At 34.8% G+C, this 15,618-nt stretch overlaps 2 protein-coding genes across 22 annotated transcripts in view; both read right to left on the bottom strand.

Moving 5' to 3' along the window:
- LOC110836631 (tudor domain-containing protein 5) overlaps positions 1-4,754 on the bottom strand; it is a 41,254-nt gene extending 36,500 nt beyond the window's left edge. For 2 of the 3 annotated variants that reach the window (XM_022078035.2, XM_022078036.2), the window contains exons 1-3: positions 4,174-4,754; positions 1,525-1,765; positions 126-407 (exon numbers count right to left, since the gene is read on the bottom strand). In XM_022078035.2, the coding sequence (XP_021933727.2) occupies positions 126-407; positions 1,525-1,716 (474 nt within the window). In that variant the 5' untranslated portion in view covers positions 1,717-1,765; positions 4,174-4,754. Of the gene's footprint in view, positions 1-125; positions 408-1,524; positions 1,766-4,126; positions 4,145-4,173 lie in introns of those variants that run through there. The other variant, XM_087350562.1, reaches the window with a different exon arrangement.
- A 1,213-nt stretch (positions 4,755-5,967) lies between these two features.
- cac (calcium voltage-gated channel subunit cacophony) overlaps positions 5,968-15,618 on the bottom strand; it is a 289,078-nt gene continuing 279,427 nt past the window's right edge. For all 19 annotated transcript variants that reach the window (XM_087350471.1, XM_087350513.1, XM_087350455.1 and 16 more), the window contains one exon: positions 5,968-13,858. In XM_087350471.1, the coding sequence (XP_087206597.1) occupies positions 13,332-13,858 (527 nt within the window). In that variant the 3' untranslated portion in view covers positions 5,968-13,331. The remainder of the gene's footprint in view (positions 13,859-15,618) is intronic.

The following is a 15,618-nucleotide window of genomic DNA, read 5'->3' as shown; positions in this document are numbered from 1 at the left end:
ACTAGGAATAATGACATCTGAAACCCTCTGTCTACATCTTATTTTACTGGGTGACATGTATTTATTTTTACAGGGAATGTGCTTCTGATTAAAGAGTAAATTTCAGAAAACTTTTATAATATTACCTGTGGGTTTTCATGCAACATTTTGTAAATTCTTTGTTGCAAATTGTAAGGTATTAAAAGCTTCTGTCTCACATCATCACTATTGTTGTAATTTTTGATGTAATTCCTGCTGTTCGTTTCTGGAGGCAGCTTCACAGGCAATCTCTGTCGAGGAAATTTGGACTGATATGCCCGCTTTGGAGGTTGAAGTTTCTGCTTCTGTACCAGAATATCAATATGTGATGACTTGTCTGACTGCACTGGTACTACTATTGGACTGCCACCTCTGAAGGAAGGCTGGATCTAAAACAGGTGAAATAAATAAAATACATTCCACTCAGACACTGAATGCACAACTATGCAGGTCTGAAGTTTATTTTCCATATTACAAATCTGTGCATTTCAATTTCATACAGGCCTCTGTCTATGGTATCAATTTTTAGATTTTGTATCTATCAAATTCCAAAGAAAAAGAAGAATAAAAGAACAAATAAATAGATTTAACATTTTAATGCCATCTCTATGTTTTCATTGTTCAGAAAACAATCATTCTGTTTCGATCTATTAATTCCAGATTACATGGGCCAGAAAAATGTATCAAAATATTTGTAACATATCATGTCATAACAATGAGCTGCGTAGCTCAGCCAGTATAGTGACTGACTATAGACTGGACAACTGCGCTTCGATCTCCAACACGGGCAGAAGATTTTTCCTCTAGCCTCTGAATCTAGACCAGCTATGGGGCCCACCCAGTCTCCTGTCCAATGGGTACTGGACCGGGGTCCTTTCCCAGGGGTAAAGTGCACCAAGGCATGATGCTGACCACTCACCCCCTTCCAGTGCCACGGTAGAGAAAGTGTAGGAACTATACCCCCTCTTCCCCCAAGAGCCTACATGGTGTATAGCAGGACAACTTTACTTTTACTTTACTTATCATGTAATATGTATTATCTGACACTGGGTATGCCTTCTACAGCATACTAGGGACACACAGCAATACACTGTAATAACAGGGTACATTATCTCAAGTAAGTTAATTACAACTAAAGCTCCAGAAATACAGCTTGAACTTAAATGACATAACAAAATCCAGCTGCTCAGTTTCCCAGTATGCTTCTCAAATATTCTTATTGCGATAAAACGTACACAGTATTTTAAAAACAGTATCAGGTTCAACAACAAATTAGACATAATTAATTTATCAAAAGTTTAATACTTCTGACCAAGGCTAAAAATGTGTTTCCAGCCCATCTCTGTCAACTAACCCACACTGTGTGGGTGAGCGTACTTCTAGAGCTTTGCTTGCAATCATGCATTTAAGATCCAATCTACTTACAATCTTCTTACTCTTGAACATTTATACAATTATTATTTTATACTATTTTCTATTTTATTTTTAACAATATACAAAACTTACAGCAACAGTATCCGGAACAGATTTTATGTACTCCAGGAAACTCTTGAATCCAAATTTACTAAAAGGAACATCTTGACCTTCCTGCAGTTTGTAGTCCTTCTGAAGTTCATTAACTGTCAAGGCCTGTGGTGAAGATATAAGGAGGCCACGCAGAATGGTCTTCAACTCATCCTGTACAGCTGCTTGTGACATCTTATATTGGCTAATTTCACAGATATCACTAGTACGTTTTATATTAGATCTGTTGAACATAAACATTAGATCAGTTCTCTTAGTGTCACGCTTCATTATGCAAAAATTATTACCCATTCATAAAAATTGAATTACATGTAAAAATATGCCTGTAATAAGAAATCCTGTATTGCTTCATGGTTATTCTATTCATTAAAACACACACACACATTATATTCCAAAGAAAACCACCTTCAAAATATTTACTTCGTTGAATTATGTCAAATCTGGTGCAAACTGCTTCCTGGACTCACTAGTAGAGAAAACAGCTCAGGCAGCTAAGGAAAATGTGTGATATTTACATATGAATTCACATTCCTAACAATACTAAAAGTCCAAGTGTACCAAACATACAATCATTGTTCTGCTTCTTTTTTTAGCACAATTTATTTTATATGAGTTGATGGGCACTATCATTAAAAGGGGATTTTATACTACTTTCTGGCTAAACAAACCCCACCACTGCAAGAAAGTATTCTGCATGCTCAGACATTTTCAAACCACATCTTCTAATAAAACTCATCCAGCTGTGGGTGCCATATATTTTGGAAATCTAACAGAAAATATACAAGTAGATGCAGAAAGACTGAACACATAAAAGGCTGATTTTTCTGTCTTAGTGAACACAGCCTGAAACATTAATGCCATTGCTATCTTTGTAACTTCAATCACAATGAAGAATTTTAATTTATCTATAGCCATTCATAAAAAAATTGCAAGAAATCAAAAAGCAAATATATGCTCTACATAGTTTACATGTTATTTTCAACAAGCAGGTTTAGCAAAAGATGCATACTTTTCAAAGACCTAGCACGACCCAAAATGATGAGGTTCTATGTGGGAATGGTGTCAGTATCAATATAATTTCAGGTCACATGTTTGCCATGCTGGACATATAGATACAATTAATGATTATATTGTAGCCACTACATTCAGAAGACATTTGGAAAGGTAAAAGTTAGGTACTACAACTCAGTAGTTTTCCCACATTTGGTGACTCATGCATCTGGTCTGTTCAATTATATTTTCAGTACTGAAATATGATGTATATAAAGTGCACCCAGTGATGAAGTTCAATGCATTTGTCCCTTCCCTGCAGGATGACTCGCTGTCAAGTGCTAAAACCAATTGTTGCTAGAATCATTCACACAACAGTGCAACTGTGTCTAACATGTTAAGTACTGGATATTGTATGTGTGGATATGGCTCAATATACTACTGAACACTGTCTCTTTGTAAGAATCTTACGTGAAATGTGGTTATACTACAAAGTGTCAGAAAAAATTCTGTTGTAAATTTCTTGGGATTACAGTTCCAAGGATAATAGGCATCCACAAACTTATTAAGAAAGGCAGGTATACTGATTCTGGATAAGCCTGCTAAAAAAAATGCAATAACCTTACCAAATATAAATTATATGAATACGGGTTAGGTTAGAAGCCTACCATAGGAATCACTGAGATACCTTGGACAAAAACAATCTCAAAATTGTCAGCAACCAAAGTGATAAAGTTGCTTAAACTTCAACCAAATAAGGTGACCATAGTTCGTATGTAACACACGTAATATGATTAATTTCTGCAACTGGATTTTGGAATCAGTTCATGATGATGTAGTTGACCCTTATTTGACTTTATTCCTGTTGAAGCATGGCTTCATGTGTATGCCATGTTTCATGTTTCCTACCAGAATAATAAGTACTGGAGTTTTGTTAATTCACAGTTAATCCATGGCATTCCTCTTCATGACGTATTTAGCGTTCACATGTATAAGGATGGCAATTTCAGCGCCTCTTATAAAAAATGTAAGTTGAATTATTTTTTTGGAGGAATACTTGACTTGTATTGGGAAAATATTGCAATGCTTGGTGGTGAATGCAGTTCCTATTGGGAGTGAGGAAGTGGCAGTTAACTTTACCAGTGGTAACACTGTACAAAGAGTAGCATGCCTCCAAGCAAGCTTTTCCACAAACAGTTGCAATGTATTTCCTTTATTCTGCAATATCCCTAAATGTTGAAAGGCCAAAATCACGGAAGACACAAGAAAAATATTAGGAATAATCAGGAACATTTTGTTAATACACTTGCAAGATCATATCGAATTACTTTATTTTTTAACTGCAGGAATTCATGACTCCATCACATTGTTTCTTTAGCATAACCACCAAAGTGTATACTGAATCTGTAAAGACATTCCCAACAAAAATGCTACAATTATAAAGTGTAGTTCTGTTCTGGAAATGTATCCTTAGGTAGAATATGAAATCATATTCATTTAAATTTCAAATTACTAAACAGTGTATAACATTAATTCGGTGCTTCATTGCAAATAAAATTTAAGATCTCAAATGGTACAGATTTTCTGATAATACCTTGTTCCAAACACTTCACACTAAGATAGAAAATGAAACATTCTTACCCTCGAACAGTTTCAAATAACGATACAAAACTCGAATGTCCTCAAAACTCCAGAAGTACAATGCCGTACGTAAAGGAACACGACAGGTTACCAACACACACGAACACATTTTCTCTGGCAGCAGCCATCATATTTTCAACGCATTTCAACAATGCAACGCTTTTTTCCCCTCTCAAAGTATCTGTGTTTCGTACAACGATCACTAATTTAAACAACGAATCACTGGAACATTTTGAGCACCATAGATTACCACGTTAAGCACAATTATTAAAAAAACGCCGCTTTACTTCTGGACTCTACACAAACGTATGGCGCCACACATTAACCCAGATAGTCAGCTTTATGCCGTTGATGAACAACGTGGTGCCGTGCGAATTGTGCTGCGCTCCGTGAGCGATTCATATCTAAACACAACGGCTACGTGTCAGTAGCTCAATCGGTAAGACAGTTTTCTTCAAATATATTCCTCCATCCTCAAAGTTGGATGGTATAAACGAGGCCATAGAAGAAAGAGGTCTAGAAGTTGGACAATGGCTGGAGAATGGAATCGGAGGACGTCGACAGACGTTTTAAACCTAAATAATAATAATAAAAATAAGAAGAAGAAGAAGAAAATGACAAAGAAAAAATATAAATAGACAAATTTGATAATGTGTAATTCACAGGACAATTAATGAATTTCATGTCACTGGAAGTAAATGTCCAATACTAAAGGAGTTACTTAAGTTCTGAGGAATAAAATAAGCTTCCAGGGAAATTCAATACCTCTGATATATGTTAGAAAGTTAGACATCTGGTGGAAAAAATCCATAGACAGTCGAACAATGCTGATAGAACAGATACATGTTCTGGAATTGTAGTTATCCTATGTGAGAGTAATAAGCGTTATAGGCAACATGGTTGATCAAAACTTATTTACAATCGTGAGACACACATGTGATTTTCACACAGAGACAACTGGTCAGGTCTTCTTGTACCTGCTTCAAAGGGCCAGCAAGTTATAATTTTCTGTGCAGGAAATGAGAATATGTTTACACTTAAAATTATTCATTGTCAGGACTTTTTCCCTACCCTTTAGAGTGGAGAATATGTTTGTTCAAAATGCTACACTAATACTTAAATCATACCATATACCCTGTGCTGATCATGACTACATGACATTTTATAATTATGAGAAGAAACTTTTGACATGGTCAGCAGGTTTCTAGTTAGATTCAACATAAGAACTGTGCACATTACAGCCAAAAAGAAATATTCACACCTGTTGAGGAGAGTGAAATATGACATAGGCGTCAGGGTCCCAGGTCCCTTGTGAATGTGGTAATATTTACATTTGACAGACAGGATGCACCGTTAAAATGAAGTGGACATATAGTACAAACCAGACAAGTCAGTGGTGGCTGAATAGGGCGTTGTATCAACTTAAAGGACACCACAATTTTGGCTAGAATGGCAGGATATGTGATCACTTGGTGAAGAGACAATGAAGATCTACCTAGAACTCTGCAACTTCAAAAGTCACATGGGTTTCACTCTAATATGATTCTGAAATTGTGCTACCAACATACTCTGAAAAATAGGGTCACTAAAAAAATTGGAAAATGGATCAGCAGAGGCTAGTATGTCGGACTGTCCAGATGAAGCAACATAGACTGTCTGAAGGTCCTGTATTGGTCCGCTCTAAGAAAAAAACATGTTCTGAAAACTGTAGGTATAAATGCAATGGGCAGTTGTGCACTCTAATATTAATGCTGATGAGAAGTCAATAGCTATCTTAACCTCAGAAGAAGTAGGTTAAAGCTCAGGAGTGTATTTCAGTCTATCTAACATTGTTAACCCAATCAATCAAAGTTGACCAAAGTACTTTTTATACATATTTAGAATATTGTGTTAATCTACATGCACATCACCATTCTCATCTTTCATAAAGTTAATTAAAGATTAGTAACTTTTCTTAAGGTCATTTATGCATCTGTGCAGGTATCTGATATTTTTCTTATCACCATTTCTTACAAATTCATTATTTTTTTCCTTCAGATATCCCCCCTTTTTTTGTTCCTGAAATGTGAGTGGTTAGCACCATGCTTTGACCATTTTACCTCCAATAGAATATTCCATTGTACTATTTGGAGCTTGAGCCCAAAATATTTAATATTTAGAAGCCATGATTAAGTGATACAAACTGATTGATTTTGATGGCAGTTTTAAATAGGCTAATAAAACTGACCAACTGAATGAGATTAACCAATCACAGTAAAGCATAGTACTGAGATGTTTATATAATTCACTTGCATTCAGTGGATTGAAAATTTATGAACAAACGTCTATATATATATCAGAACAAATCTTATCATTAGTGCAGGTATTTTAAAAGTTACTTTCCTATGAATATTAGCAGTTCATTTCAACATCTACTAATTGATCTGCTGTTTAACACAAATATAAATTTTTATCTGTTTCCATATTCATTACTTTGTTCAAATTGTGTCCAAGACAGAAGACTACAATACTCAAGTGCTGCACCATTACGTATTTTGAAAAGAATTCTTAATAGCAGTTTATCACAAAATTATGTATTTTGAACTGCTTCTCAGAAACCATGACTAGATAGTTACTTAATTTAATTTTCACAAATCTATTATAAAACCGAACCTTTAACAGACTCTATTTCTTATCTGTCAAAAACTGAATAAACATAGGTAATCACCTACAAGATTTTATGGTATCACAACACAGAAGACCGCAATCCACATTTTTGTTATCATAAAAGCCTCAAATTTCTTACTCCATAAAATGTATTTGTTATGACAGTGTTTGTAAAAATAATCTTGTTAGTAATTGAAATTGCATATGACATAGCTCAAAATATAACACTTACATAACATGCATTCATATTTTCTTTATACTCTGAAGATGGAGATGACATGTCCCTCTGAAATGCTGGTAGTCACCAAGAAGACCACAAGGCATATTTACATTTCCATAAAAACCTTGAATTTCTGTAATGTATATGTTATGACATTATTTATAAAAATAATTTTGTAGATAAATGAGGAAAAAATACAACTTAACTCAAAACATGACACTCATGTACTCTGGTTCATATTTTTTAAGTACATTAGTAACTTTATTTTTTGAATCGGTTCTTTGCAGGTGATAGAATACTAAAAATATGTAAATACTATATGAAGGATACAACATAAATCTCTTACTGAGAGGAGAAACAACCCAATATATTACACAAAATTATAGTGAAAGGAAATATTTTAAAGCCAGTGCTAAGTAAATGGTAATCCATGTTTCCTTTCCAAGCCAAAACTCATACTTAAAATTTTAGCCTTTTTCTGGTATGCAAAATTTACAGGGACCTCCTTCCAAAAGAAGTATCATGAAACAGTACCATATATCAAGAAAGTGTATATTACTTGCTTTACTTTTCTGCTTAGAAGTGGTGAATCTGTTATTCATAAATTCAGGAAACAGCCATAATGAATTTTTAAGTGGACAGTTCTGGTGCCATCACATGTGTGAAATATGGTATATTAAGATGCTTGGCAAGTCTTACACATATTCTTGTATCTTTACAAATGCGAGTTTTGAAATATAAAGTTTACAATTTACCATGCTTGAAACAACAGCCAGGTTATTAAGCCTACATAAAATGCTTACTGATGTCAATTTGTGTGTTAATTCCATAGGGAATGCTTTTGAAAGAAGAAAATTTTCTAAGTTTCTTTATTGACATTTGCTCTATCATAGGCGCATGATAAAGAAGGAAACAGATAAAGAATACTAAGAATGAGAAAGTAATAGTTGGTATAAGTTACAAACATGGAAAACCAAACCATAGCCAAGGAAACTTGCCTTTCTCACACTGACAAATGTTTATACACCTGAATGTGCAATCTGAGGTTATAAAGGTAGTCCTTCAGCATTTTTTAAAGTAAAAAGTATTTATAGTATACTGTAAATTGGATAACTTCCTGAAGGTTTACAAACTGTATCAGATTATCATTTTAATTGATGAGTTCAGTGACATAAGATAAAGTATATAATTACAAAAAATCATGCAAGAGCAAGCTCTGATATTATGCAATAGTTTATGAAACAATATTTGTCACTGAGTTCTGGTCCCTTTCTGATTTATTAAATCAAAATTCAAATTGAGCTGTTTGGATACAACATATGCAAACAAAATGAAGGGTGCTGTTTCTTGCATTACAGGCAGACTGTTTAGTACACAGTACCATATCATGAGCTCTCTCTTGGAAATGATTTTACAAATAATGTTTATTGAGATCAAAGGATTATCACTCAGATTACTCGAACTTGATGCGATTAATAAGCATTGCAAAGTATGTTGTCAGTAGCAAGTTTTGTTGTGTCTAGACAATTGCCACTAATATATAAGATGCCAATTTCATTAAAGATTCAGTAGCTAGTTATACAACGCATTATTATCCCCTTATCACTGAACTGATAACAGAAAGGTAGGCTGAGGCATAATAAACAATGTCAGCAAATGTTAAGATCCCTCTTAAATTATATTGGAATAAAGTCAAGTGGTAACTTTTCAGAAATTATTTTCAATCTTGTTGTCAACACAGTTATAAGAAAACATTACTTGAAATACGTTATGATGCAACCTGTTTGTAAAGTTCCTTTTCACTTGGCATCCAATTCAAGGGACTGAAGAAAACCATGAACAATCTGCCAGAAAAGACAGTCTGTAGGCTAACATTTGACTTTGGTACCTACCAAATATGAAGCAGGAGTGCTAATCACTCAACCCTGACATTCAATGAAACTTAACAGTACCTGTCTTCATGCATATGAACACAGTGTCATCCAGTGGCTTACCAATTTATGAAGTAAAATATCACCAGTAACATTAATTACTTTCCAATTTTTATTTCATATTCTCTATTTTTTACTCATTTACTCACATCGACCGTAATAATACTGGAAGTTCATTTTTTGCTTCTTTAAATTTTATCACATGGGAAAAAAGTTATTTAAATCTCCATACTATGGGGCTACAGCTGGACTTTAACTCTGGGGTTAATGGTTTAGCAGTATGCTAATGTGACACACACACACACAGCCAGTTGAATTGCACATAAGATGTGACATCGTTTATAAAAGGTAATATCATAATGGGTAACTATCACAGATGGAGGCAGGATGTTTCTACTAGATGTTGGTACCCACCTATAAGTTCACATGTCATCACAGTCCAGAAGATCACCATAAATATCATCTCTGCTGTGAGAACCTTGAATATCAAGCAATGCAAACATAGCGACTGATGGAAAAATATACTTTTAATGTGCTTGCCATCTGGCAGTCCCAGTCTGAACAAATTTCAATGCAGTTACTGCCAGGCAGTAATGGTCTAAGTAAGCAAAGATCTAACATTAAAGTAAACCATTAGATTAATGAACCTTACAAACAGGTCACACCATAAATGAAGGCATAGGTTTCAATTTTTCAGTTACAAAGAAGGCATGAAAACTTTACTTCTAATGTAAGGTGCTACAGTAATGTTGCAGTTTTATATACATCATGACACAACTTGATGTAAGCTGAAAACATAATGTGACAGCCTACTGCACACCTTACATGTGGACTGTCTTGTGAAAATGGTCAGATAATAACTGAAAGGAAAGAGAATGAGCAAGTCATGTGTGACACGTTCTTAGCATTGCCACAGCCAACACAAGTATGTAATTTCTTGGTGGATGATGTCTGTAACTAAACATATATTGGTAACTTAAAGAAGAGGATTAGGATAGGGGCCATACACACAAATATTTTCATTTAGGTTGAAGTTGGGATGATGCAACAATTTTTATTCTTTTATCAAAACAGCATGTATCAACTATTGATTATACATTCTGTATATTTCTCCTCTTTGTGTTCACCAGCTTCATGTGTGCAATATTCAATGTGTAAATCAACAAATTATAATTTGAAACTGTAGTATTTAAAAGAGTTTGTCTTTCAGATATCTGAAAGTAGATGAAGTGTATACCAGGGCCTGTACTAAAAGAGTGCCTCTGATTTCAATTTCTTAAATCTTAATGTACAGTACAGTCCTGATTATCTGACCTAAATGAGATTGAAGAATGGTCAGATAATTGAAAATGCTGGATAACATGGAAGACTAATGAAAAGGCAAGGGTAAATATCAGCTCTGTTTATAACTAATTTTAAAATATTATTAAATTATGAATAAAATACAATATGGTATCAAAAGAAAAATCTCACAAAAATTGTATTCAACATAAAGTAAATCTTTAAATGAGAAAGTTTATTTTTTATGAAATTAACAATGGGTATTTGACTCTGAGCCTCCTTTTCTTTAGGGCAAGGTCACATCAGTGCCTGAACAGTAGTATGTCTGTAGCAACTGAATACATAAAATGCAGAAGGTGCAAGGTGAGTAAGTGTGATTCATTCTGTTAGATGCTGGATTGACTGTTGATACAGTAGAACATTCAGACATGGCATGTCAGATAAAACAGAATGTCAAATATCTGAAAGTTGGATAATCAGGACTCTACTATATTAGTTATCTACGTAACTCAGGTTTAATTATGGGGGTAACACCATCAATCAGTTCAAACCAATAACTGATGTGAATATGAGTTTGATGATAGCGATTGTCATCAATTTCCACATTTATGCTACATCCATAAATACAAGATACACAAAACTATCACCTTAAGACAGTTTAGTGATGTCTTACAAATGAGAGTGTAAAGGTTGCACACTTACAGTTTTCAATGATGCAGCTTTGGTGGCAGGGATGGTCCCAATTACCTCCTAAGTGAAATTACCCAATTTACAAGTAATTTCTCATATAACATCTATTTTCTACTAGTACGTTGTACTTTAAATCTGCCCATTGCATTGTGGTAGTTTGAAAACCTATGAATGGAATTTTGTTCTTCTTTTAAATACCTCTAAGTGATACAATTTACTTTAGAAAGATGAAAGTGGTGATGATTATGAAGATTAAATTTCTTGAACATAACAGGACATTTTGGTTATATCCTGATTGTACTAAAAATGTGTCACACATAGCCCAAAGTTTCTTCCCCTGGAACAATTTCACTTACATAAAAAGCTACATACCTAAAAAGAAGCTGAAATTCAATCTTGTCAAAAATATGAGGATTTTAAATTGAGTTAATAAACAATTGCATATAACAGGACAAATGGAATTCTGGTTTGTTAGCTAATCTATTTTTAATATTTTTGTTGTCTCTGCAATATTAAATGGGTATGTTGCTGTTTCAATCCCAAGGTTTTTAATTAGTTTGCAGTGAAACTTTGTAATAAATATTATTATTAATATTAATATTATTATTATTATTATGTATAGAAAATGTGAATATATGTACAGAACAATACAGTAAGGGAAACATGTTTGGCATGCACATTGGTTGTTGTTTACAAAGACAAAATTTAGCAAATATAATAGAACTTAGTATCTGAAGAAATAAACTAATAGATACAGGACATAGTTTAACAGATAGTATGCCACTGGGATGTGAGTCAGGTTCATGACATATGTGGTGATTTTCCCAATGATAATTGGCTCCAAATTTAGAACTTACAAAGAACAGAATAACATTAATTTGGATTTTGAAAGATGCCATTTTTATGTCTCTGTGTTAAAATTGTTTTTTAAAACAGTAGCTTAATTCTCTTTGTGGCACAGCTATTATAGTTTTTAATATGTCAAGCAAATTTTAAACCAATTTTTCTGTGCATGCAATGAATGGGAGGGCTACAAGATATTTTAAACATGCATACCTCCATGTGCGCGCGCACACACACACATATGCACGCACGCATACATACACACTATGCCATATGTTTTAATAGTTATTAGCGATATATAAAATGTTTTGATTCTGTACCAACTTGAAATTAATAAACACACAATCAATTCATATTGTTAAGGCAACTTTGTCACACTTCTTTCTTAATCATAATTATAGTGGAAAGTGTTATGAACCAAGATTAGCTAATAGCAACAAGTGTACCCTTTGAAAATCAGAACAAGTTGAACAATGTGTCTTTGGCTCATTGTTTATAATATAAACTGGAACCAAAGCTAAAAGACTTCATCAGTCTTGAGAACTGTCGATGAAATATCAATAACCACAAAGTCAGGACCTGGTTCCTTCTGCATCACAATAACGTTTTAGGCCCTAATGCTCAGTACACTGGCCATAAGTCAATAAAGACTGCATGATGACACACTTTGTTCCAGCTGCCATGGCTTGGACCTTCATTCCAAAATACTGTTTAGCTTGGTAACAATTCCCTACAGCTGAAAGTCAACTACATGCAACTTTTTTTGTTAAATTTTCTTCTCTGTTGGCAGAACTGAGCACCAATAATATTTTATTTCATATAATAATTTTTCACATATCCTTCTAGATTTTTATCACAGAAAAAACGTAAATGTAAGTTTTGTAATGAACAAAACACAATCACTTGTAAAGCACTTGAGGGGAAGTTATGAGAATGCTTAGTTGAAAATGTTTCATGTTGAAAACAGTTTTGGACAAAATTGTTTTCTTTTTGAACCATGTTATTTTTAAAGTTGGCAGTAAAAAACTTGCTGGTATGCAAGAATTCATGTGGAGACTGGCCCCAGCAGGCCACAAAATGTCTTTCTCAATCTTGTTTTTAGCAGTTGGCTGACAGGTCACTGTTTTGCTGCCTAGCATAGGGGATGCAGTAGGTAGCTACTGTCACTCAGTGTCACTACATCTTCTGGGAAAGCTGCACACTAATAACCCAACCTAACCTAGCATCATTTTTAGTTGCTTGGTTTGTATGTATGGTTAAGAAAGTGGATTCCACCTTCAGGTCATCTTGTCTTTGGTCATATACTAAAATACTACAATTTACTGGCTCATTAATCTAACCTAGCATGTAACATTCTAAGAGTCAGTCATTGTTAATGTGAAAAAGGGGAAGCCAACAAGTCCATACATGCCAACTACCCATGGTTAGGTTAGGTTAGGTTAGTACTGATATCACTGAGAGGAAGGATTAGGTTGGGTTTGATTGAAGCACTCATTATAACTAAATGAACTGCTGCCATGTCTACTGCAAGGTTAATTCAGGTTAGGCTAGCACCAGTCATCATCATCAGAGTCACTGTGTCGACTCCTCCGCTGCTGGCCAGGCTTGTAACCATTTGGAACAGGAGAGGGTAGCATGCGTCCACCACGGCCAATAGCTACTGCTTGTTCGAAGCTCAGAGGGCACTGTTGTTGAGATGAAGGTCCCAGAGGCATTGGACCTATGGGACAATGGGTTGGTGATGCATTCAGCTTGGGGAAGTTGATGGATGCAGGCCGCAGCTGAAGTGTTGAGGGCTTGCTTGGAGTGTCAGGAAGTCGACGACCTTGGCCCCTTCGAGAAGCTAGCACTGGATAGCTTTGCTGCTGTATTGGATGTGAAATCTGCTGTTGATAATGGGAATTGTGGGGCCGAGGCTGACTTGCTGGTCCAGGCCCAGTTCTCAGAGGTGATGGTGAGCGCGATCGCTGTTCCAAACTTGTTGTGCCATATTGCCTTGTAAATTTGGATGCGGGGTAATAGGGGTGGCTGGGGCTGGGTGTCCTCACTGGGCTCGTTGAAGCTGACCATGATACTGGAACACCACATTACACCACAGTCATAACACAGACAACATGATCTAGCAAGTTTCACAACTTAAAAAGTGAATTCAAGTTCAGAATTCTGGGGTAGGTCTACATTCTGTAAAATATAATTTGAATTCAAAATGTGGTAATATTTCTGAATCTATAAAACCAAAGCCACTGAATGTGAATGGATTACCTTAATGTAAAATAAAATGCCTTACTGTTTAGTCAGTTCATTTTTGGCAAATGATTCCTTTGTATATCTTTTATTTTGATTAAACTCTGAATAATATGGGTTTGTACAGGCCACTGGCTTTTATAGCATGCTGTAGTGATACAACAAATAAGTGATACGTTCATTACGACAGCAAGTACTTCGGTCAACCTGACTTCTTCTTAAAGTGCCTATCCGTTCCGGATGTTGGTGATCAGCATAGCAATTTGAGCTTTACTGGCTGCTACTTGAAACAACCCTCCAGTGGACATCGAGAACCAAGTTTTTAGGTTCTGAAGCCAGGAGATTCTTGGCCTGCCAGGTCTACTGTTTAATGACTACTGTTTAATAATATTGATTCCTAAGAACCACCGACCATCATCTGAATGTTTTGAAGTAACTACTAGCTAACTGTTACAGATGTCTACACACCCATGAGGATGAATTATCCTAAAGACATAACACCTTATTTGTGTGCATTTTCAACTAATCTCTTTTCAAATACTGTGCATAAGAACAAAATGAATCCTAATATTAACTAACCATGTAAGTAATTAACAACAAATCAAGCAGGAAATCAAAAAGCAAGCAACCAACCAATCAATCATCTAACCACTCAACCAACCAACTCAATTGTGCAGGATCCTGCCTGAGTTTGTGATAATCACTCGGCTGGTCAAGAAACACAGTACCTTTTATGGAACTAGAAGTTTCATTATTGTCTTCATGGGAGACCATAACCAGAATAAACCAACTGAATCCAGTCAACATGTTCATGCCCAGTTTCTCTGATGAATTTTAATTTTGTCCTTCATTACACCTAGACCTCCCAAGCAGTCTCTTCCAATTAAAATGTATGCAGTTATTATCTCACTAATGCATGTCACATTTCCTGTCCATCTAATCCTCCTTGAATTAATCACCCTCATATTTTGTGGTGAGGACTACAAATTGTAATGCCTCTTATTATGCAGTTCTTTCCATCCTACTGTTATTTCTTCTCTCTTGACTGCAAATATTTTCCTCAGAACCCTGTTTTCAAACACTCCAGTGTATGTAATTATGTTAGGTAGAAGATAAAGTTTCACACCAAAATATAACAGAAAGCAAAATTATAATTTTCCATATTTTTGTCTTTAGATAGTAGATGGGATTTTGAACTGAATGATAGTAAGCAATCCCTGAAATTAAATTCTCTTAACCTTATCATGAATATAAGTATAATCTGTTATGGTTACTACTAAAAATGTGATTTTTGTTGCATTTTTCAAGGGTTTGTTAGCCATTTTTATACCAAAATACTATTACATAAACAAGTTTTTAATTAAGAAGGCAGATAAACTTAATTTCTGTGAACACCTTTCTTTTCAAGGATGTCTTCCATGATACTACACAAAATTCTTGAGTCCTCTGAAGCTGAAATTTTTTCTACAGTATTCGAAGCAGGCAGTTTGATAAATCTGCAGCTTCTGCTTGACAAACTGTTACACTGTTTATTTTCAATTAAAATATATAAGAAAAACCATGTACAAAACTTTTATAAAGAAGCACAGA

This window comes from Zootermopsis nevadensis, unplaced genomic scaffold, assembly GCF_977971745.1.
Source record: "Zootermopsis nevadensis isolate Lab colony 2312 unplaced genomic scaffold, Znev_1.0 Znev_ptg000002l, whole genome shotgun sequence".
NCBI lineage: Eukaryota > Metazoa > Arthropoda > Insecta > Blattodea > Termopsidae > Zootermopsis > Zootermopsis nevadensis.
Note: the sequence above shows the minus strand (reverse complement) of the source record. Positions and strands in the feature narration are given on the sequence as shown.